This window comes from Alexandromys fortis, unplaced genomic scaffold, assembly GCF_014885135.2.
Source record: "Alexandromys fortis isolate MF-2015 unplaced genomic scaffold, M_Fortis_MF-2015_v1.1 scaffold_93, whole genome shotgun sequence".
Lineage (NCBI taxonomy): Eukaryota > Metazoa > Chordata > Mammalia > Rodentia > Cricetidae > Alexandromys > Alexandromys fortis.
In genome coordinates, this window is record NW_026067970.1 from 5312459 (window position 1) to 5336277 (window position 23819).

General features: G+C 44.3%; 2 protein-coding genes across 7 annotated transcripts in view; one reads left to right on the forward strand and one right to left on the reverse strand.

Moving 5' to 3' along the window:
- Nucleotides 1-6856: 6856 nt before the first annotated feature.
- Nucleotides 6857-20105, reverse strand: Fkbp14 (FKBP prolyl isomerase 14). Of its 2 annotated transcripts, XR_007594195.1 has the most exons (5): nucleotides 19732-20105; nucleotides 17011-17162; nucleotides 14350-14477; nucleotides 8408-8909; nucleotides 6857-7688 (listed from the first exon to the last, which is right to left on the reverse strand). XR_007594195.1 is itself a non-coding variant. In XM_050155543.1 (4 exons), the coding sequence occupies exons 1-4, from the start codon at nucleotides 19926-19928 to the stop codon at nucleotides 8751-8753; spliced, it is 636 nt and encodes a 211-aa protein (XP_050011500.1). In that variant the 5' UTR covers nucleotides 19929-20105; the 3' UTR covers nucleotides 6857-8750. The 2 variants fall into 2 exon arrangements, 1 of the variants encoding a protein (XP_050011500.1); XM_050155543.1 differs by having other exon boundaries at nucleotides 6857-8909.
- Nucleotides 20106-22264: 2159 nt separating this feature from the next.
- The window catches only part of Plekha8 (pleckstrin homology domain containing A8), a 63204-nt gene continuing 61649 nt past the window's right edge, over nucleotides 22265-23819 (forward strand). For 2 of the 5 annotated variants that reach the window (XM_050155473.1, XM_050155474.1), the window contains exon 1: nucleotides 22266-22523. In XM_050155473.1, the coding sequence (XP_050011430.1) occupies nucleotides 22484-22523 (40 nt within the window). In that variant the 5' untranslated portion in view covers nucleotides 22266-22483. Of the gene's footprint in view, nucleotides 22524-23819 lie in introns of all 5 variants that reach the window. The other 3 variants (XM_050155472.1, XR_007594178.1, XM_050155471.1) reach the window with 3 other exon arrangements.

The following is a 23819-nucleotide window of genomic DNA, read 5'->3' on the forward strand; positions in this document are numbered from 1 at the left end:
ACCAGACAGTTGGTCTAAAGTCCGATAAGAATTTTGGCTTCACTGAAGGAACACTTGTCTCTTGCTATGAGTGATCCAACAGTGACTCCATTGTTGAGAGAATTATACAATTTCTCTAGCTTTAGAAAAAGAATTCTGTTTGGGTACTTTTTAATTTTCCAACACCACCAAAACAAAACAAACAAACAAACAAAAACAAAAGAAAAGAAAATTTTATAAAGGTATCATTTACCGTCATGTTGGATCAACTCCCCTGGCTCTCTTGGAACTGGAAGTAATGCAGATTCATAGCAAACATTTTAGTTTTTAAATTCCTTCTTCACTTCCCTTTTCACTGCCCTGGACCCCGAGTATAAACCTAGACCCAGGTTTTCATTGTTCATGCTCTACCCATGGCCCATAGGTCCTAGCGCTTATATGTGCACAGAATCCGACATTCCAACTGTGTGGAGTGATTTATTCCTTAGGGTTGGGATCCATGGCTAGTCCACCTTTGAGTTTCAAATAGTACTTACTTTAACATAGAATTTAAAATAGAAAGTACTGTTTTTATTTTATTGTTTTGTTTTGTTTTGTTTGAAACAGGATTTCTCTGTAGCTTTGGAGCCTGTTCTGAAACTAGCTCTTGTAAAATCAGGCTGGCCTTGAACTCACAGAGATTCACCTGCCTCTGCCTCCTGAGTGCTGGGGTTAAAGGTGTGCACCACCACTGCCTGGCCAAAATAGAAATCACTATTTTTTAGATTATCCATCCTTACTTTGAATAGAAAGACGGGGTTGAACTTTATTGTAAATGCTTGAAATCCACAGAAAGAGCAGATTTGTGGCTGTTTAGTCCTGGGGGAATCTGCAGATCATGCAGGGCTTTGCTTTTGAGGTGATAAAATGTCCTATAACCATGTTGAAGGTTAGATTTGTGTGACCAACCTGAAGTTGATGGGTCTGAAAGCTCACGACCAGAATGGCAGTACTCACTTCTAAACCCAAACTTGGGACTGAGACGTGGGAAGATCATGATTTCAAAGCCCCCTGAGCTATTTGGCAAGATCCGCTCATACATAAAAAGGCTGTTTTTGTTTGGTGACCCACCTGGTTTAATAAAGGCCACTCATGTGGACATGAGTGTGGAGCTGGTCACAGAAACGTAACTCCCCAGTCCTGTATCACAGAAGGCAGTGACTTCCTGTTTTCCAGCAGACCCCTGCCAACCCACACCACTGCCTCCCTGGTGGGAAGAAGGGGGGTGGTGGGAGTGGAAGGTAAGAGGGTGGAGGGGATGAGTGTGACATGTATGGATGGATTCTATGTCACCCCAATTAGAATAAAATAAGGACAGCAGAGGAGCAAGGCACTTAGCACATTGCAGCGCGGGGGGGGGGGCAGTTTGGAGCACATATTAACTTTACTAAACATCACTCCACTCTCTAAAGAGAAGAGATATTAGAAAGCCAACACACAATGCCTAGGTCCAAGGAAATAAACCTCAAAGAGTTAATAGCTTTGGAGATATTGTTGCCATAGCAATAAAATGTTAGGAAAAAATTCAAGCAGAGCTGATTTACTGCTCAGTCTTAATGTAAGAATCAATTAACTTTAGCAAGCTGCTTAATTCTCTTTAAAGACTAGGACACAAAGCAGAAAGCCTTGGCTACTGCCACAGGAGGCAAGAAAAAAAATGTAGGGCATCTTCTAGATGACTCCGTCCTTATAAAGTCAGCCAAAATAATGGGGGGGGGGGGCAGGAACTTTAGCAAACATTCTCAAGGAACCACTGGCAGGAGAACTAACACCGATCCTCAGGAAAATAAGCTTTTACAGATGGAAATTTCATTGCAAGAGCTTTTCAAAGTTATTCTACATGTAAAATGTTAGTTTTCTTAAAGGGAAATCTCCTTAGTTTTGTACTGTTATTTCTCCTGGCTATTCTACATGGTTTAATCACTATTAGCATATTCTCTCTCTCTCTCTCTCTCTCTCTCTCTCTCTCTCTCTCTCTCTCTCTCTGTGTGTGTGTGTGTGTGTGTGTGTGTGTTGTTGTTGTTGTTGTTGTTGGGGGCTGCACCTGCCCATGTATGGAGTCCAGAGGTCAATTTGGGGTCTTTCTCTCTTGCTCTCAATTTTGGTTTCTGGAGCTACAGTCTCCCTCTGAACCTGCAGCTGACTCCCTTTTGGCGAGACTGGCTGCAGAAAGCCCTTGGAATCCACCTGTCTCTGCCCTCTCTTAATGCTGGGGTTACAGGTGTGCACATGTTCCTCCACCTTCGCTTGGGTGCTGGAGATGAAGCTCAGGTCTGCGGGCTTGCACATCAAACATCATAGTCACCGAGCTATCCCCCCCATCCCCATCAGTTTAATTATTGACTTCACTAAACTTAGCTGCTGAAGGGCCACCTGGAAATTACCTTAAACAGATTGTGTTTGGCAGAAAAATTACTGTATAACAATTCTAGAAAACACATGATCATATGAGAAGGAGGCACAAGTATAGAGTGGACCCTTTTATTCCAGTCTCCTAACCAGGAGGTTACGTAACACACACCTTGCAAGAAGAGAGCTGGAAAATACATGAAAATGCTCTATCAGAGGCTGGAACTTAGCACAAAGGGTGTCTGTACCCTTACCTTCTTTGTGACCATGAAATTAGTTCTCAGTACCTCGCTTCACAGTGTGCTCACGCCCATTTTACTGCAACTGTTTACTAAAGAAATGATCTGTTTCCTGCTAAAGCATGGAATTTCCAATTAATGAAATGCCTTATAAATTCCCAGAAATCCCTAGCGGGGGATAATTTAGCTGTCACCAGAGAAGGGGGTAATTTAGTTATTCCCAGAGACTAACGGGACCCCATTTACTTTACTCTGAATTACTGGGGGGAGGGAGCTCAGCAAAGGTCTCCTGTCATCTCTCTTCACATCGTAAAGCAAAATTGATGTGAGTCTAGCTTGCAGGCACTTAAGGTTGGCTTCAATATGATTGGCTAACTCAATGCACTGAGCCATCCATTTTATATCAGCCGTTTTACCAGCAGCACAGGAACACAGAGAACTGGTAAACAAAGACTCCCCAGGGCGATTGCTTTGTGGGTCTCTCCGTCTTCCAAGTGGCTTTAACCCTTTCTTTAGCAATAACTTAAGTAAATGAAATGAAAATGCACTTGGCTTCAGTGCAGCTCAAGCTACGGGAGAGAAGTCATTGTTGCATCAGAAGGAAAACAACTGCTTCTAGTATAATTTATGTGTGGTTAAAACACAGAAATATGGGCTCAGTGTGGAATGGTGGATGCTAAGGAGCACAAGGAATTGTAACTGCATAGTAAGGACACATTTTCAGAGAGAGGGAGTCATGTACTAAAGAGAACAGTCCATTATCGTATTTGGCATGAAATGTCATGCGTGTTTCACATTAGAGGCTGGCTATCCCTTATGGAAATGCTCTGGATCTGAAGCATCTTCACTTTCATGGGTTGTTGTAAAGGGGCTGAGGAGATAGCTCGGTGATTAAGAGCCCTGGCTGCTCTTCCAGAGAACCCAGGTTCGGTTCCCAGCACCCACATGGTTGTGGTTCACAACAGTCTGCAACTCCAGTTCCAGTTCCAGGAGATCTGATGGCTTCTTCTGGCCTTTGAGGGTATGAGGCTCACTTCTGGTGAACAGACATACATGCAGGCAAAACACACCTATATACACATAAAAAAAGAAATAAATCTTAAAAACATTTCCAAAATCTTTACCAGTTGAGCATCCCTAAGCTAAAAAGCCCAAACCCCAAATGCTCCAAGTCCTAAACTTTTTAGCATCAGGTTTCACACTCACATACACATACACACACACATACACACTTGTGCACACACACCCAAACACAGATATGCATATGCACACACCACATTAAGAGAATAATTCACTATTCTATTAATCTGACCTTGCATTCTTCTAGAGATGTGGTCTGTAGATAATTTCATAAAGAATATCAAAGAGTAACTTCGGGAAAGCCCAGTGCTTCCTACTGTCTCATTGTAGGGGAGATGCTCACAAAAGCTAATTTTCTGTTCATTTTTTTTTTCAACTTAAGACATATTTTTAACTCTGGGAAAATAGTAACTCCTCGTTTCCTTTTGGCTATCTGTTGATGCTCAGACAATTATTTGAACACTGCTTTCTAAATAAGGGGAAAATTATTTGTAGGAGTGAACAATCTTAGTCTACATTCAAGAGTAGATCTGTAAAGTTCACTACCTCCAGTTAATGTTTGTGGATTTTCTTAATTGGGATCAGCAAGCAAGGGTGTTGTAATAGGAGTGGCGGTGAACTGTGTCCCACTACCAGGGAGGGCTCCTGGAACGGCGGGCTGTGTTCCCGCCCAGCTCCACACGGCTAGCTTATGTCCAGAAATAATTACACGGAAACTGTATTCTTTTAAACATTGCCTGGCCCATTAGTTCCAGCCTCTTATTGGCTAGCTCTTACATATTGATCTAACCCATTTCTAATAATCTGTGTAGCCCACAAGGTGGCTTACTAAGAAAGATCTTAACCTGCCTCTGTCTGGAGTGGGAGAATCATGGCGACTGCCTGATTCGGCTTCTTTCTCCCAGCATTCTGTTCTGTCTACTCCGCCCACCTAAGGGTTGGCCTATCAAATAGGCCAAGGCAGTTTCTTTATTAAATGAAAGAAACTCCTCCATCACAAGGGGTTTCAACACAACTTAGATACAGGAATTAATCAGAATTCCTGAGGAGAAGAATAAGTAATGCCCACTTTTAAAACGCCACATATGATTCTAATGTACCTCAAAGGAAGGAACCATTGTTAGGGTCCTGCCACCTGTAGGCACCAAGGGTGCCTGTCATCGATTTGAGGACTGAGCTCTGAAGCCAGACTCTCCCTACAATTCTGAAGCAGGGAACTTGAGGGAACAAGAGGAAAGAAGAAAGACAAAAAGATAGCATCGTGTAACACTTTGTGGCTCCAGAGACAACCCAAGGCCTTGCACGTGCCAGGAAAGCACACTTCTGCTCAGCTGTCCCTCCACCATCCTGTCCCCAAGACGACAGAATAAGAAAGCCCCTTCAAACAGACCCCAAACTCACATCAACTCATATTGTTACATAGGTAAGAGTTTGTGGGTTTTATTGTACTAAAGGGAATGCAGAAATCATATTCCTATGAATACTACATACAGATAGCCAGAGAGAGAAGCAGGTCGTTAAAATTCCTTCCCTTGGGGAGAGACATATAGAACCTCTACGGCTCCTCCTAAAGTCCCAATTACGAACTGAGAAATGATTCCACCAAAGTTCACCTCACAAAGTAGCGGTGAGGGACTACGGGTAGGGGCATGGGTGAGGGACTGCGGGTAGGGGCATTGGTGACCTTAAAGCAGTCCCACAGGTAGATGGGCACCCAGCAAGGATCATGGCTTCTGCACGCTGCATAGCTGAAACCTCTTCCCCTCATCCTTCCCAACCTCTATCCTCTAGCTCCTCCTAGAGACCCCAAGGCCACATTCAACTAGGTCATAATTGCATACAAGTGGTTGGGGGCGGTGGCGGCTAGACAGTGAGGCGTGGGTCCCATGATCCTCCTGGTGTGTCCTTTAGACAAGGCCAGCTGTGATGATCTTTGGTGGGTAGGCCCAGTTGGACTCTGGAAGACTGAAGCAGTTTGGCTGCCGGATGGTCCTGCACAAAGCAGACGTGTTTTAGGCGGGCATACACATTTAAAATAATGGCTGATAATTTAGATTTTCAATTCAAGCTAAAGTGGGTAAAAAGTGAAAAACAAAACAAAAAGGCCACTGCTAGGTGCTCTGTATCTTTGGGAAAGAAGTTATTTTTCCTAGAGTTATCATGACAGTGCTAACTTTTCCTTTTCAAATAAAAGGTGACAGAATTTCCTTCATACTATGTCATCAAATCGACGCTTTCCCATCTTGGAATTTTTAGACACCAAGGACCACTTCTAACACACACACACAGACACACACCCCGTTCAATTCTGTGGTGAGAGGGAGCATGCCGAACTCTAAACAACACTGTGGAACTAATTCACTTCATAAGTACAGTTCATTTGCACAAGCAGAACTCCAAACAGCCAATTGCTTCATCTGAAGCAGAAATCATTGTTTCTTGCTATCTGTGACAACCAGGGCATCCCATGTCATCACCTAGGCACTTGATGACACCAATCTACTCAACGGGCAGAAACCTTGTCCACCTGCTACACACACAATCAGGCGCCAAACCTAAACAACAGGGACAACACCCGCCCTCCTGACTTCCCCTACCCATAAGTCCTGTGTGACGTTCACTATCAACCACTGCCCTTAATGATCAGGTTTCCTGCTAACTCGAAGCAGCAGCTTTTCTGGCGAACCACAACGGCGGAGCTCCCCAGAGACTGGCCGCTCCACTCTGCCCGTCTCCTGCCACTGTCCATCTTGCCCACTCTACCATGAAACTGAGACTAAAGTGTGAGAACTATGGGGGTAGGTCTGTGGCTTAACACACAGAAGGTGCCATCCTCAGCATGGAAGAGACAGGAGGGAGAGAGGGGGGGAACGGGGATGGTGCCTTGAGCATCAGCTTCCCAGAACCCACATAAGAAAGTCAGTGAGCAAACTGGCTTAGGTGTAACCTCACTGCTTGCTTGCGAGACAGAAACAGAACTCCTGGAGCAAGCTGGATAGCCAAAACGAAGCGCTCCAGGTTCAGTGAGAGATCCTGCCTCCATGCACTGGTGGAAAAATCCAGAAAGACCCCTGTACCTGCACACACATCTGTGACCCCAACATATGCGAATACACATACAAACACCACACACGTATACACATGCAAAACATTTTTTTTTACAAAACCAATTATTTCCCAAATAAACTTTATTTGCAAAAGGAGTATCACAATAGACATAGAAATTTAAATATGACACATGGAACAGTTATGAGTCAAATGACATATATGTGAAGTCACAGTTGGTGTTTGATTATTCCCGCTAATGAGAGGGTGTAACGATATTGCTATACAAAAGGAGGAAGGCTTAAATAACCATTATTACCGGCATGTCTTTCTTTCACACTTGTTTGACTGTTTAGCTGAGGGCCAATACAAATTTATACAATCGAATAATCAAGATTCTTTCTCCTTCCTTGTTCCAACACAGATGGTGGTTGCAGCTTCGGTGCAAGGCAGGCTTCTAGATACCCCACTGTCCTCTCAAGACAGTCGCAGGCCTTTCCACAACCTCCCAAGGTCGAGAAAAAGGCAGTGCTGACAATCACGGTTATACCTGACATCTTCAAGAACAGGTCCTGGAGTATAGTCTTCCCAATGACATGCTTTGGCTAGGAAAGTGTCAATGTGTAGGTGGTGAAGTCATCTAACTTCTACAAACAGGAGGGGATGGGAATGGGTGAACTAAGACCTGACCCCTCTCACTGGGAGCAAATATGAAGATTATTCTATGAGAACACAGGCATTCCTGAATCCCGAGGAGAGCTGGGATCTGCCAGGATCAGTCAGGAACTGTTCCCAGAGGTAAAGGTGCGAAGGGAAATGGGGCCCAACTGATACATACAAACTCGCTGCTTCTTCCTTAGCACAGAAGTAGAAAAGTGAACTCAGGGACTGAAGATGCGTCTGCAGCTTAACCACCAGCGCTGGGCTTATCCGTCACCTCTGAACAGCACCTCTCATCTGTAAAGCGGTACCATCAGACCCAGCAGCTTCCCAAAGGTGTCAGAACAACAACAGTCAGACAACAGTGCGTGTGACCCATTTTTATAAACTATGAGAACCTATGTCTAACAGATGGAGATCTGGGAAGTCTGCTGTAAGTATTTAAGAGAACAGTCAATTTGATTAAAATCAATTTTTAAAAACAGAATTAGTCTTCATTTTTACAAGTCAATTTGAGAGAAAATGAAAAAAGTCCATTTTCAAACTCAGGATGAGTAGTGATAGAAGTTGGTATGGGTCGGCCTCCTTTTCAATGAGTCAGAAATGGGAATAGTCTAGTTGATTTACTAACTTCTCTCATAATTCACTGTTATTGTGAAATAATGTACTAACTGTAAACTTAATTGAGTGAGGAACCAAGAGGCTAATCTGGAAGCCTTAAAAGTAAACATTGACCATAAATACAACACTCTGCCAGGCCCACCATATTTTGAATCATTGATTACAAGGAAACAAACACATAAATGATTTGTCTGACTTATTCTACTAGGCCATTAGCTACTATGCAGTCTGGGCAGAAGGTTTCAATGCACATCTATTCACGAGCTGCCAACTCCATTAATCACCCAACACTGCACATCTCCACAGTGAGGCCATAACTGTTCAGGAATGAGGCCTACTATATGCCTCCTCAGGCAGGGACTCAAAGATAGGTAAAGAAAAAACTTCATTATTACCTGAAAGGAGCAAGCCCTGGGGCGCTGACTTGTGCTACAACCTGTCCGTTTGTTGTGGCATGTTTCCAGCTGCAAAATATTGCTGCGAGAAGGAAGCAAGCAGACAAGCTTCGTGTGAACCTGGAATGGCCCAGAAGTCTACTCAAAGATGACTGTTCCTTCCCAATAACTTAAAAGAATGATATGGATATTTACAAAGTCTATGGGGTTTCTTAAATAACAGAAAATAACATAAAACTGAAAGCAAACAAAGCAAGAACAGAATGTTGTTCAAAACTACAACTTTCTTTAAAGGTACCGTCTTCCCTTTACAGATGGATGCTATACAATGGCAGGTGCACCCTCACAGTTCGTCATGCACATATGTAAATTCTCTAGCCGAGATAAAGCCATCTTTGTCTTCATCTTCTTTATCAAAGATATCCTCCACCAAAGCATCATGGTGACTTTCATTCACCACTGCACCGTGCTTCTCAAACTCCTTCTTCAGATATACTTTAACCTACAAAACAACAGTTCTCGTTAATAATAATCCACATTACATCACTGCAACGATACACAGCAAGAACAAAGCAACTCTGTGACCCATTCCTAAAGGAAGAAAAGCCATCTTTGCTTTGCAGGAATGATGGAGACACCAAATAGTTTTCAGAATTGAAAATAATGCTTATATCATATATACACAGACACACTCAAATATACATGTTTGTATCAAATATAAGGTTTTTATTGCCTTTTCAAAAAAAGTGTGTGTGTGTATCTGTGTGTGTGTATCTGTGTGTGTATCCATGTGTGTATCCATGTGTGTCTGTGTGTATCTGTGTGTGTATCCATGTGTGTGTATCCATGTGTGTGTACCTGTGTGTGTATCCGTGTGTGTGTATCCGTGTATATGTGTATCCGTGTATGTGTATCCGTGTGTGTGTATCCGTGTGTGTATCCGTGTGTGTCCGTGTGTATCTGTGTGTGTGTATTCGTGTGTGTATATCTGTGTGTGTATCTGTGTGTGTATCCGTGTGTGTGTATCCATGTGTGTGTATCTGTGTGTGTATCCGTGTGTGTGTATCCGTGTATATGTGTATCCGTGTATGTATGTGTGTATCCGTGTGTGTATATCTGTGTGTGTGTATCTGTGTGTGTGTATCCGTGTGTGTGTATCCATGTGTGTGTATCCATGTGTGTGTGTATCCGTGTGTGTGTATCCATGTGTGTGTGTATCTGTGTGTGTATCCGTGTATGTGTATCCGTGTATGTGTGTATCCGTGTGTGTATATCTGTGTGTGTATCTGTGTGTGTATCTGTGTGTGTGTATCCGTGTGTGTGTATCCATGTGTGTGTGTATCTGTGTGTGTATCCGTGTATATGTGTATCCGTGTATGTGTGTATCTGTGTGTGTATATCTGTGTGTGTATCTGTGTGTGTATCCGTGTGTGTGTATCTGTGTGTGTATATCTGTGTGTGTATCTGTGTGTGTGTATCCGTGTGTGTGTATCTGTGTGTGTATCCGTGTGTGTGTATCTGTGTGTGTATCCATGTGTGTGTATCCGTGTGTGTATCCATGTGTGTGTATCCGTGTGTGTATCTGTGTGTGTGTATCCGTGTGTGTATCCGTGTGTGTGTGTATCCGTGTGTGTGTGTATCCGTGTGTGTGTGTATCCGTGTGTTTGTGTGTGTATCCGTGTGTGTCCCTTCACCACTCTTCCCCCCTCGTAGATTGAGATGTGGTCTCTCACTGAACCTGAAGCTCACTGCTGCCACCCGGGCCGGCTAACAAGGCTCCCTGTCTCTGTCTCCTCTGGGCCAGGATTGGAGGCCTGCACTACCACACTCTGATTTTTGCATGGTACTAAGGCTCCCAACCCAGGTCCTCAGGCCTGTATGGCCTCGCTTACCGCAAACAGCCATCTCCCCAGTCCCTTTGCTTGTTTTAAGCTGGCTTCACTTTCATTCTTAGAGCTTCATATTAAGAAGTCAGCATTTAATTGAAGCTGTATATTTGGCAGTTCATTTAAATTTGTGTGTGCTCTCAGGTATGTGTGCATGTGCTTGTTCATGTGGGGTTGTGCATGTATGCACGTGTGTATGCATGTATACAGAGGCCAGAAGTCAGTCTCTTTTCTCAGAGTCTTATTTATGGTCTCTCACCTAGAACTTTGGACTGGCTGGCAACCTCCAGGGAGCTGCCAGTCTCCACCTGTCTGCTCTGAGACCACACTGCCACCCTTCCACACCCACCGTGGATTCTGAGCCTGGAACTCAAGTCATCACGCTTGAATGGCAAGCGCTTCACTGACAGCCACCTCTTCATCTCCCATCTATAAGCAGCTTTATTATATTTTTTTTAAATATTTACTTATTTATTATGCATACAATATTCTGTCTGTGCGTATGTCTGCAGGCCAGAAGAGGGCACCAGACCTCATTACAGATGGTTGTGAGCCACCATGTGGTTGCTGGGAATTGAACTCAGGGCCTTTGGAAGAGCAGGCAATGCTCTTAACCACTGAGCCATCTCTCCAACCCCTATAAGCAGTTTTAATTCCCGGATTATACACCAATATTCTCTGACTCTGAACTGCGTTTATTACTATTCTTCAAGTGTGAAAAATGGTTCACTTATTAACTCCCAGTATAGTCCCGTAGACACAGCATTTTGGGGGAAGTCTCACATTCTTAAAAGAATCAAGAATGGTGGCAAATAAGCTTGACTGATTGGCTCGCCACAGGATGCCTGCAGCAAACGTACTCCCCCACTCACTGGACAATAACTAAGGGGGAAAGTCGGCGGGACAGGACATTAATTTGTAGGACATTGCCTTCGGTTTGGTTTTCAAACTGGTTGATATACTAATTTAATTGAAAATAAAAATGTAGGATTTACAAAGATGGGCAGCATTTTAAAGTACTCATAGAATTAACATAACCTTTAAATATTTAACCATGCCATACATATTGCATTGTGTGCTAGGTTTGGCTAATATTTGAGAGCATTATATTAAAACCACTGAATAAAATTCACTTTCAAAAAAATTTTTAACATCATAAAATCTAGAAGTTTGTGAGATTTGATTTTTTTTAATCAAATGTTCTTTTAAAGTTTAACTTATAGAAAAGGAAAACTTTTAAGATTTATTTTTATTTTCTGAGCACTTGCCTGCATGTTTGCATGTGCATACATGTGCCTCGTGCCCATGGAGGTCAAAAGAGGCCACTGGGCATCAGATCAGCTGGAACTGGACTTACAGACAGTTGTGAGTCATGTGGGTGCTGGGAATGGGATCTGGGCTCTCTGGAAGAGCAGTCAGTGCTCTAAACCACTGAGCTATCTTTCCACCCCCAAGTCGAGCATTCTTATAAACGGGATTTATTTATTTATTTATTTATTTATTTATTTATTATGTATACAATATTCTGTCTGTGCGTATGTCTGCAGGCCAGAAGAGGGCACCAGACCTCATTACAGATGGTTGTGAGCCACCATGTGGTTGCTGGGAATTGAACTCAGGACCTTTGGAAGAGCAAGGCAATGCTCTTAACCACTGAGCCATCTCTCCAGTCCCTAAACTGGATGTTTTTATGTTCGTTTGTTTGACCCTCAAGAACCAAAGAAAACTTTAAACAGATTATGTTTCCTGGTTTCCTTGAACACTATAATTCACTGTGTTGAAACTAAGAGATAAGTGTGTAATAAGAAATACTAGACTGCCAGGCATGATGGTACCTGCCTTTGATGCCAGCAAAAGTCAGTAGATTTCTGAATTCAAAGTCAGACTGGTCTGTATCGTGAGTTTACGTCAGTCAGGGCTAGCTACATAGAGAAACCCTTTCTCAAAAATAACAACACAAAACAAATATAAAAGAAAGAAATATTATACTTATCAAAAGCTAATAGTTTTAAAATATATGTACATTATATATATATACACACACACATACACACATACTCACACATATGAGAAAATGCTCTTAGAAAGGTTCTATCTAAGCTTTTATAATCAAGAGGTTTGAAATAATTATGTGCTAGAATCAAATCAGGTAAAGAAAAATCTTTTTTTAGGAAAAAAATATAATATGCTTAACAGAAACAACTTTTCTTTTACATCTGTGCTCCATCTAAATCTGTCCAGGGGTCTATCTCTAAGTGGTTCACCACAGACGTCACTCCCTCTTCTTCCTACCCTCCTGTCACCCCTGCACTGCCTGCCACCTCTTTTCTCTCATCAAATTCTCCCACTGCTCATTTGATTCCAGTTTCTAAAATGTGCTTATCCATCTTCCTCCCTCCCTCCCTCCCTCCCTCCCTCCCTCCCTCCCTCCCTCCCTCCTTCCTTCCCTGCCAGAGGCTACATCCAGGCAAGGCAGATCTACAGGGCATGAGGTCACACTCTGTTGGTGCCAACTGTGCTCCATGATGGGGCAGCGACACACTGGAGCAAAGCCCTGTAAGAAGCATGTATCGTGAAGACAAAGCATCCATTCTAATCAGCAGGATTTGCATGCTAATAGATGACTCGGTGTGTAAGAACATTTATTTTGAAAGCCATATCCAAGTTTCTCTACTCTTGGATTCCCAAAACACTGGTGCCTCAAATCTATGCTTTTCTGACCCTATCATAGAACCATTTGAAACAAGTCAGGTAGTGACAAGAACTTGTCTTGAGTTCACCTAACACTTGTGTAATAGTTGTAAAAAAATATTTTGTCACTTCCAGTATTCTTCCCAGAGAGCATGCAAGTATAGAGAGCATGCAAGTATTTCTGGCGTTCCTTCAATAGACCTTTCTCCAAAATTTACTGCAAATAACCGGGGCTTTGGCAAAAGTGGCTGCCAAGGAACAGACCTTTCTCCGATGGAATGAGTAAGCAAAGACAGCACAGGCAGCAGTGTGGCCTACAGAGTTATCATTGGGATTAGCCGTCCTGAAGCTGTGTTCCTTGGCCAGCTTCGGTCAACAATGCATACCGCCTGCTCCGGTCAGAATGCAAACAAGGCCGCGCACCTGGACAATGGCTGCCTTTGGACACATTGGTTTCGTCAGGCTTTCTTTCGAGGAAGAGTCAGAATTCTAGACAGTCCTCCTAGAATAAGATTACACTCTCGCTTTTCATCTGAAGCCACAGCTACAAGTAGAAAGAACGGTGTGTCTGGCTGTGATCACACCACACCAGCGGAGCCTAACCAGGATCCTGTAAACTTGGAAATCAAAGCAGTGTCTTTCGACTGCCTATGCTACAATTTTCTATTGTCTTTAAAAACATAGTCAAGGACTGGGAAGATGGCTCAGTTGATAAGACCATTTGCTGTGTGAGCAGGAGGGCTACAAATCCCCAGCTTACAATATGGGTTCCTACAGAAAAGGCAACTCTCAAAGCACTTCAGGGAAAGCCGTGAATAATATTTTATCTAAACAAAACTAAATTTCCCTCATTTATTTATTCTTTGAGAATCTTATAGAGTATATTTTATCATATTTTACGAACCCACAACTCCTCTCAGATTTCCCCCTTCACCCAATTTCACGTTCTTTCTCTTTTTTATTTTATTTAATTAATTAATTAATTTGTTTTGGTTTTTTGAGATAGGGTTTCTCTATAGCTTTGGAGTCTGTCCTGGGACTAGCTCTTATAGACCAGGTTGGCCTTGAACTCACAGAGATCCACCTGCCTCTGCCTCCCAAGTGCTGGGATTAAAGGCGTGTGCCACCACTGCCCAGCTTCTTTCTCTTTTTTTTTAAAAATAAAGTCACTAAAAGCCATGGGAGTCCACTTGGTGTTGGCCACTACTCCTGAACATGAGGCCTTCCCTGGACTGTAGCTAACATGCCCAGTGTCATTGCACTGAAGAACACTGATCTTCCTTCTCCCAGCAGCTCATGCATTTCTGTAAGGGTGAGTCTTAAAGAAGCAGAAGAAGACAGCACAGAGGCAGAGGGTATGGTCACCTCATGCTTAGAGAGCTTCCAGTCGTCATTCAGATCCATTTCCTGAAATGATTCATGGGACCGTGGGCCATTTCGAATCTCCAGGAGGTCAATGTTGAATATCAATGTGCTCTCTGGGGGGATTTTGCCTGAGATGAAGAGATGGGGAAGTTTTTACTTAGAAGATCTAAAAGTATTCATAACAAAATCAACTGTGGTAACAGACATCTTAACTACAGCAAATGGAGAGACTCTTTGACGGTCACAGATGGTGGGAATCACTTATTCTATAACTACACTTTACCCCGGAACAAAAAGTAGGTCACAAGAAGGACTAACCCCAAACGGCAGAACAAAAGCACTCTATTTCGGAGCAGCAATGAAATACACGCACGTAGGCAGATGTTTCTAAAAGTCTCGATGCTAAATTTCAAATATAATTAGGCCCTTCATGTTATACGTCAAGAATGACTTTTAAAGGGCTTTGAGTAGTTCAGACTTAATTATATTACAAGAGATTTACTAATTTAGATTAGAAAGTCTTGACCTTCAAGCACATAGGGGTGGTGGTGCTGTATCTGCCACTGGGAGGCAGTATATAATAGTGTGAGCTCTGTTCACATCTGCCGCCTCTAGGAATCAATTCCTTCCTTGTCTGTAAAACAAGATTGATAATGTTTTCTACCTTAGGAGTCCGTGAGGAGGACATAAGAGGAAAACTCATACAAAAATAAAACCCTCAGTGTTAGTCTTGATAAACAGTAAGTGCCTTATATGTTACCAAGACATAATTTTCTTACGGGTCTTAAAAATCATAAAGGAACATTCAAAATTTTCAACAACTTAGGAAATACCCCCCTAACAAAGAGCTTTATGCATTCGTTAAAAATCTCAGGGTACAAACAAAAACAGTCCAATTAATAATCAAAGAAACAAACACTTCTTGGAATTGTGGGCATTTATTTTTGATTCAAACTTGCTTTCTTACAACTCTATGTAACAGAAAGGTCTGGACACATGCATTAGCCAAGTCTTAGCTACATCCCCATCTCCTCAAAGTTCCACAGAAGGAAGGGCAATAAGAAGAGGGCAACGCTGACAGGGTGGGGCAGAGCTTACCGTCACGCTGGCACAGGGAAGGGGCATGCACTAGGTCGGTGGGAAAGCTGGTGTCTTCCCAGGGAGGCATGCAAGCGTGCACTAACACACTACAAAACCAGTGGCAAACACAGATTAGAAGAGTTAGTTTCACGACATTGAAGGGAGTGCCTATGAAGCAAAACTGAGTTAAGTATGTCATGGACAACTGCGGCTGCTCTGCATACATAAAGTTCAGAGCAAAAGAACAAAGACGCGGGAAAGGAAGACTACGTCTAGGCATTAGACACCTTCCCTAGATACTGGATGGCTTTCTGTAGAGAATATAATCAGAGTTGCATTTGGTGAATAACCAAGCCTGTGGGACATGGCTTAGATATTGATCCTACTTTGGGGTACATCATATTCATATACAGCACTCAACCTCCTTAGGAAACTGTGGCAAGAGGCTTGATCCCCACTTTGTCGAGGGCTATGCTTTGCGGACAAATGGTGTGAAATCTATTTAAATCACATCAGAGTGATTCTCTATTTGCTTCTGATGGCTTCTTACAATATCTTCTTCACTGTACACCTACTACATTTTCTTAATTGAGAATTTGGACAATAGAATCAGAAATGAATGTAATTCTCAGAATCACACACACTATGAATATTTTATTCATTGGGATACAGTGTGCATATACTCCCCCTTTCACTCATGGGGAAAGTCAGACATACAGAAAATCTATCAGCTACTTTTACATCACACGCATTTCATATATAACACAAACTTTTTGCAAATGGCACTTTTAATAAGAAAGGATACCTCTTATTTGGCTAACCTCTGGCGATAACACAGTTGGGTTGGTTCCAATTGTTTTAATATCAGAAACAACACAGTGGTAGACAGCCTGGTTCACTAACCTGTCGCTTCAGACCTGGCCATTGGCTCAGAGCAGATTTCAGGGAAGAGACTACAGCTGGGCCCATCTGATAAGCATCACCAAACAACCCTTGGAGAGCACCAAAGAGCCCTTGAAGAGCTACCTGAACTCATCCTAAACATTAGGTATGCTGTGACTTGAAACAAATTGATACAAAAGCTGTATGGACCAGCTAGGTAGCTTGTAACACAGAGAGAATTATTTTTAATTCAAGTCAATGAATTATTTTAAAATAAGCTATTGAGCTGGGCAGTGGTGGCACACATCTTTAATCCCAGAACTCACAAAGTGGAGTCAGGCAGATCTCTGAGTTAGATGGCCAGCCTGGTTTACAGAGCAAGTTCCAGGACAGGGAAACCCTGTCTTGAAAACACAAAAACAAATAAATAAAATTAAAATAAGCTATTGAAAACTTTACAAATACATTTAAAAGCAAGAATGAAAGGGCTCCTAATGAGACCTACAGTATGGAAGATTTCCTGGCTATAAACACAGCCACCACCTCAAATCATAGCCAATGATCTATATTCCGAACGTTCAGATCATCAAGACACTTTTGCTGAATGGCCTTTCTGTGCATTGTTAAAGTGAGCGGGTGGGTTTCTGTCGGGGGGGGGGCATTCAGAGGTGCACAGCAGTGAAGGTCACACAACTTTACCTTTCCCTTCTTTGCCGTAGCCCAAGGCTGGAGGAATGATGAGCTTTCTCTTCTCTCCCACACACATCCCCTTCAGGCCTTGGTCCCAGCCTTTGAGAGCCTCCAGGATGCCCAGGGTGAACCAGATGGGCTGGCCATTGTTATGTTTGTGACTACCAGAAAGAAAACACATCAGAATTCAAATAATTATGTTCTCCCTCCCACCCCTGGCTAAAAATTGAAGCCAGAGTGCCACAAATGCTAGGTAAGAACTCTACACACTAGAGATAGTTTTAGGGACTTTATAACAAAGAGCATTGCTGGGCTTCATTTTTTCCTACCCACCAGTGGTTAAGCTTATAAACTCGGAAACTATAAAGCTCAACACACACACATATATACCTATATTTCAGATATTTTGGATTCTATACTAAATTTGAATCAAGGGACACAGAGCCTGCAGACAGGGCAGCTATACTAGTATTAACATTTTGTACAGAGAAAATTGAATTAAGTGTACTAACATTTGACGTCAGATATACCTAACCCCTAAGTTCAAGGTCTTAGTGACTTCCCAGGAGGGCCACACACCAAGGAGAAACTGAGGGAATGTCTTGAGTTTGAGAAGGAGATACAAGGCTATGAGAATTACTGCTAAACCATGAAGGCCTATTCGACCCCAGACCCAGAAACAGGATTATCTTACTTCCTGCCTACAGGCCTTTCTGATGTACAGTTTACTCATGGTTCTGCTTTCACCCTAAATCTCCACTTATGCCCAGACCCTCTCCAGAGATCTACTATGGGGCTACTTGGCAAATCCTGGAGCAGTAGCCCCTCGAGTTCTGGAGGGTAAAGGAACAGAAAAATGTCCGAGCATCCTGAGAGACCAGCTTAGTCCGACTGGTAGAGAGCAAGGAAAGAATCCTATTTCAGAATAATTCTTGGGTGTGAATAAAACATCCTTGTGTTAGGTTTGTGGGTACCATGGTCACAAAAACTGGGTAAATGGTGTCCCTTCTGTCCTGCATGTTCCCTCGTGATCATGGGGCAAAAGGAACGGCGAAGCAGCAATCATCGGCACTAACTACATTTGGCCACATTTCTTATTACAGCTAAGCTATTCATCACATAGATGACGGTTCTGGCAACACAAAACACTCTTTGCAGGCTTATTTAATGATATTTCTTCATTATCATTATACCCAGTTAGGCAGGCCTACGATTTTACGTGAAGGTTGTATAAAGACGGTCCCTTCCCAAAGTTCTGGAACATAATAGCGAAATGCTACAAAATATCCACCCAGGTTGTTGGCTCTGAGACCGGAAGGAGAGCAGGCTAGATATGAAAGAGACCAGACTGGAAGCAAGACTGTAACTGAAATCTTGAAGGGCAGCGTCACAGCATTGGTTGCTATCTGCCATGCACTGGCCTTACTGGCGAGGACAAAGCTATGACAAACTGCTTTTGGAACCTTTTCGTTTGTTTGGTTTGTTACTGTTGTTTTTTCGAAACAGGGTTTCTCTGTGGTTTGGGGGCCTGTCCTGGAACTAGCTCTTGTAACAGGCTGGCCTCGAACTCACAGAGATCCACCTGCCTCTGCCTCCCAAGTGCTGGGATTAAAGGCGTGCGCCACCACCTCCCAGCTGGCTGTTTTTGGAACCTTTTACCGGGGCAAACAGTGTTCAGAGAGATATGTCATTCACTATCCTCAACCCTCACAAAAGACCACGTCTCAAAGCAGTTTATTAAAACAAAACCAACCTAAGGTGAGCTAAAGCTTCAGGCTTAGCGCATAGGATTCCCTCATCTGCAAAGTCCTTCTGCAGCTCTGCCTTGATAATCTCCACACATCAATCTCCAGGCTGTTCTGTTATGAATGTGTCTTTACCCTCTGCCTCGGCACAACTGACCACAGGCTCCGGGCGCTTTGCCAGTGCTCTGAACATTCTGCATTCTCCACCAAGTGGGCCTTGTCCCGTCTCCCGTTCCCTGCACATGGAGTGCTGCTGGAGGAGCAGAACTTATTTTTAGGAAACGCTGCATCTCCAGGACCTGAAATGCCCCCTTTCAATGAGCGGTTCCCAGGCTGGATGAATGAATGGATGAAGGTGGTGAGAAGGGGAACTTCCAGAGTGTCCCTGAGGACGTGCTCACTAAACACTTCCACTAGGACTTCTAAAACCACACCTCGAGGAAGCCTGACTTTCGAAAAGAAAGGAACAACTCCTGAAATCACCAGCCTGTGCTTTGACCAAAATGCCACCTGCCAGACAGTTAGACAGGGCGATGAAAGCGCATTGGTGCATCTTTCAGAAGGCGGCAAAGAGACGATTGCGCATTTTGCTCTTGAAGCAAAGTGACACGTCTTAATATCTCTTATGACCAATTAAAAGTGGGATCAGACAATTTACCTAGAGAATGGAGTGGTAGGTAGACGATTCTATTAAGCCTTTTCGACTTACTGTGGTTCTGTAAAACTTCAAATATTCTAGATCTAATTTTATAAAGAATAAAACTGTAAGGAATTTAACTTATCAAAACAAGTTTCCAGAAAGTCCTTTCAAGGCCTTGTTCTCTAAAACTGGCTTTTGACAATTTTCTTTCCCCATAGGTAAGGCAGATGTTTCAGCGTTTTGTTTCTGTTTTTAGAGGTAAAGGAACCGTTAATTTTACAGTAGGAGGGCTGGGGTGCCTGGGTGGGTCCGTCATCGTTCTGCCTGCGAGGCATAATTACTTACGTGGAGTGAAATAGGGAGCCGTCCTTTTCTAAATAGCCCTCGTAGTGGACCAACATCAGGTCTCCTCCCTTGGTCTTGCGATGGCAGATGAACGGCTTCTGGAGAACTTCGATTTTCACCTCTGGCTCAGGGATCAAAGCTCCACTCACAGCCGTGACCCACAGTGTCAAGATCGCGTTCCACAAGAAAAAACTCATGTTACCAAAGCAGAGAAAGGGCCCCCGACTTCATAGAGTTAAAAAGGTGCCGAAAGCGGCAACAGCCCCGGGTAAGTTTAGGACTCCCCCCAACCTCCCAGGAAGACGTGGCACTTTTACTACCAACTTTCCCACACGCTGTGAACTCTCCTTTAAAGAGTTAAGCTCCATCCCAACATGATTGGCTCTGGTCTGGAGGCTGCTGGGGAAAGACTGCCTTCTACTGGCTGGCGATGCTGTCACTCAGGCTCCTCTCCAGCCAATGGCACTGCAACAGTGTAGTGTTTCGGTGTGGTGTTGGGACAGAAGGCCGGGTCCAGCCTCTCCGAGTAGTCCTAGAGCCGGCGGATTAGGAGATTCTCCCACCTTGGGAGGGCAGCTGGGTGCTGAGCTAACACTTAATACCTTGCGGGAGGGCTTGGCCTCTGTGAAGAACTCCAACTGAGCCACTGAAGAGCCCCGGGCCAGGTGACACTTGGGCTTTTGCAAAGACCGGATACTAGAGAGGACCCCAGCACCACACACACACACACACACACACACACACACACACACACACACACACACACACACACACACACACTCCATACCATAAACGAAGGCTCAGAATTAGAAGAATGCTTTAAGGTTCCCAAAGAAGAACATTCTGGGGCAAGAGTCTCACTAACTTAACGTGGTTACTTTTCCCATTTAGACAGTGTCTTAGTTTCTGGATTAAAACATCATGACCAGTAGCAATTTGGGGAGGAAAGAATTTTTATCTATTACACTTTATATCACAGTCCATCATCCAGTCAAGTCAGGGCAGGAACTCAAAACAGGAGTCTGGAAGCAGGAACTGGAAGCAGCCCATGGAGGAATGCTGCTTACTGGCTTGCTCAGCCTTTCTTTCTTTCTTTCTTTCTTTCTTTCTTTCTTTCTTTCTTTCTTTCTTTCTTTCGTCCTTCCTTCCTTCCTTCCTCCCTCCCTCCCTCCCTCCCTCCCTCCCTCCCTTCCTTCCTTCCTTCCTTCCTTTCTTTGCTTCTCTTTTCTTTTTTTCTTTTTTCTTTTCCTATTGTTGTTTGTTTGTTTTCCAAGATAGGGTTTCTCTGTGAAACTCTCCTGGCTGTCCTGGAACTCACTCTGCAGACCAAGCTGGCCTCAAACTCACAGAGATCTGCCCATCAGCCTGCTTTCTTATGGCACCCAGGACCACCAGCCCAGAGATGGCACCACAGGCCATGGGCTGGATCCTCCATCAGTAATTAAGAAAATACACTACAGACTTGCCTACAGACAAATCCTGTGTCAAGTTGACATTCAACTAGCCCGGACAGAGGATAGACAAATTAAAGCTAGAAGTTAGTGTCCTGTTTAAGGTCACTTGACCATGAAGAATTTGCACTCTGCCTTCAGGCTAGACCTGATTCATTCTACAAACACCACTGTTAGTGACTGTTGTTAGCGATTCATCACTTGAGTGGTCTTAGGATAGAGTAAATAATAGCTAAGGACGTCTCTCTTTAAAGAAGAAATGGCATTAGTGTTTAAGAATTATACAGCTTAAAGTTCCTAGTTCTACACTGTTGCCCTGATCTCAGACGTAGCCCATTGTAGAGGATTGAGAAGAAACTGGGAATCTCCAAAAGAAGATCTCTAGATTAAACCAAAAGTAAACAGGGCATTAAGTAAGGTGTGCAGTTCAGGTAAATAACCAATTAAGTTATCTATTATTTACTGAGCCTGTCAACCTTACATTAAAGGAAAAGAAAATGCCCAAACTTTAGCACTTCAGAGCACGTTTCTGTGACATTTGGGTTGTATCTTTGTCAACATTTTCTTTTCACTTAACCTGTGATTAACACTTTTCTTGGCTAAAAATCCTGACAACAGTGCAATTTCACACTTTCTTGTGCATAGGCATTCCCCTTAGGGAGCTTGGGAAAATGCAGATTTTTTTTTTTTTTGTTTTGGATCCAAAAGGTCTGGAACCCGGGCGAGATTGAATTTTTAAGAGAACCCTAGATGAAGTCAATGCCAGCGGACCAAAGAGGCCCTACCCTTTGAATAGCATCTCACACTGGAGTGCATCCGGAAACGCACTACAGACTCGCCTCATCCGGGTCTCAGTCCGAATCATTCTACACTGATCATCTTGATATTAAAAGCTGGACCCCTGGAGACTAGAGCCCAGAAATGAACCGCTACTACCCACGTCCGCAACCGCGCCTAGCCCTCCCGAGAGCCCCACGGCGCCGCGGTCAAAACCCCGGCGTGGAATTGGGAGCGTGCGCGCGGCGCAGTGAGCATGCGCGAGCGCGTCGGGGCGGGCGCTGTGGGCTCGGTGGCCGCGGTAAGGCGCCCGCGACCGTCGCTCCAGGGGCCGCGTCTCCCTCGCCTCGCTTCGCCGGCCGCTCCGCCTAGTCCACGCCGACCGCGCCTGGCGCAGGCGCAGACCCCCGACCAGAAGCGGGTGCTCCTCGGCTGTCGCGGTGACCCCGCCCCCGGGCCCGGGATGTGAGGCCGGTCCGGTGTCCCCCGCGGCGGGCCGGGGCGGCGAGGGGCCGGCGGGCGCCATGGAGGGCGTGCTGTACAAGTGGACCAACTACCTGAGCGGTGAGTGCCGGCCTTCTTGTGCGCGCTGCGCCAGGCGGCGCCCTCCGCCGGCTCGCGGCTGGGACCGGGATTGGGGTGCCACCGGCAACCCGGGCCCGCCGCGGGGACACCCCAATCTCGTGAATGGGGCGAGGGGCGGCCTCGCCTGGGCCCTAGGCCAGTAGCAGGGTGCCGAGCGAGTGCCAGCAGCCGCCGGTATTCTAGAGTCTCCACGCAGACACTCTCCCTACGCACCTTCAGGGTCATCCCCCTGCTGACCGAGGTAGCGGAAACTCCAGCTCCGCAGTCCGAAACCACGAAGTGTGAGCTGGCGTTCGGCTTTTCTCTCCGAGTATTTCTTTTGTTTCAGACTCTGTCATAAAATGGATGCAGATATTAGCAACCGTGTCCTTGCCTTGCCCAGCACTATGGCTTAAAATAGCACCCTGCCCCCTTCTAGCTGTTGGAAGCACTTTCCTCAACTATCTAGAAGTTAGAACTGTTCCTCAGCCGTGAAGATGGTTCTCAGGGAGCATTGTTTTCATCCGAGCAGGCACTATTTAATAAATTGTTTGCTCTATGAACTGTACTGGGTGCGTTTTTAAAGTTAAACTTTTTTATTATGGAAAAATGGGTTAACATTGAACGTGTCAGTGAGAATGCAGAAACCAGAAATCTGCCCAGTTAGAGTTGGAGTTTCCCCACGCTTTGATGGGACAGTTGTGTTGTAAGGACGGACGTGGCTGCGAGGAGTTGGCCCAGTACCTTTGAGGAGGTCACAGCACTGCAGGAGCGGAAGTACACCTGTTGGCGTGTAGAAGTCTCTCTCTCTGGCTAGTGCAGTAATTAGCACTGAGTTATTTGTTTGCCCTTTAATCACTGTCGGAGGGAGTGATGGGAGGTGTTGCCCTTAAAAAGACCTGGCTTTTACTCCACAGATCTTCGGAGCCCTCTGCAGAGAGATTAGGTTAGGTGCAGATTACTCAAAGCTGAGCTTCAGTTTGTTGAATTCTGAGAGCCTATTAGCGTGCTGTTTATCTGCAGAGAGGAGGCCAGGCCATTCATTCACCTTTTGAGGTTGTCCTAAACTCTGAGAGGTAGGTATGCATTTTAATCATCAATCCTTGAGTCAGCTACACCCCCAACCAACAAACTCACACTTCACTTTCTTCTCCAGCCCCAATTTAATCCCCTTCTTCCTTTCCCTCCCCTTTCAGTGTGGGAAGTTTTGATAGTAACTCTCCCCTCTTCTGTATCCTTCTTTGTGCCAACATTTTTCTAGAAGAGTCTTTGGGAATCTTGGTTCTGGGCTGCCCA

What these genes read in the sequence shown, in the direction of transcription:
- Fkbp14 (XM_050155543.1), bottom strand. Translation starts at nt 19,928, where the DNA reads ATGAGTTTTTTCTTGTGGAACGCGATCTTGACACTGTGGGTCACGGCT. An exon ending in CTACGGCAAAGAAGGGAAAG is followed by an intron (nt 14,478 to 17,010) that starts GTAAAGTTGTGT and finishes TCTTCATCTCAG; the next exon opens with GCAAAATCCCCCCAGAGAGC. An exon ending in GGAAGCTCTCTAAGCATGAG is followed by an intron (nt 8,910 to 14,349) that starts GTGACCATACCC and finishes GTTGTTTTGTAG; the next exon opens with GTTAAAGTATATCTGAAGAA.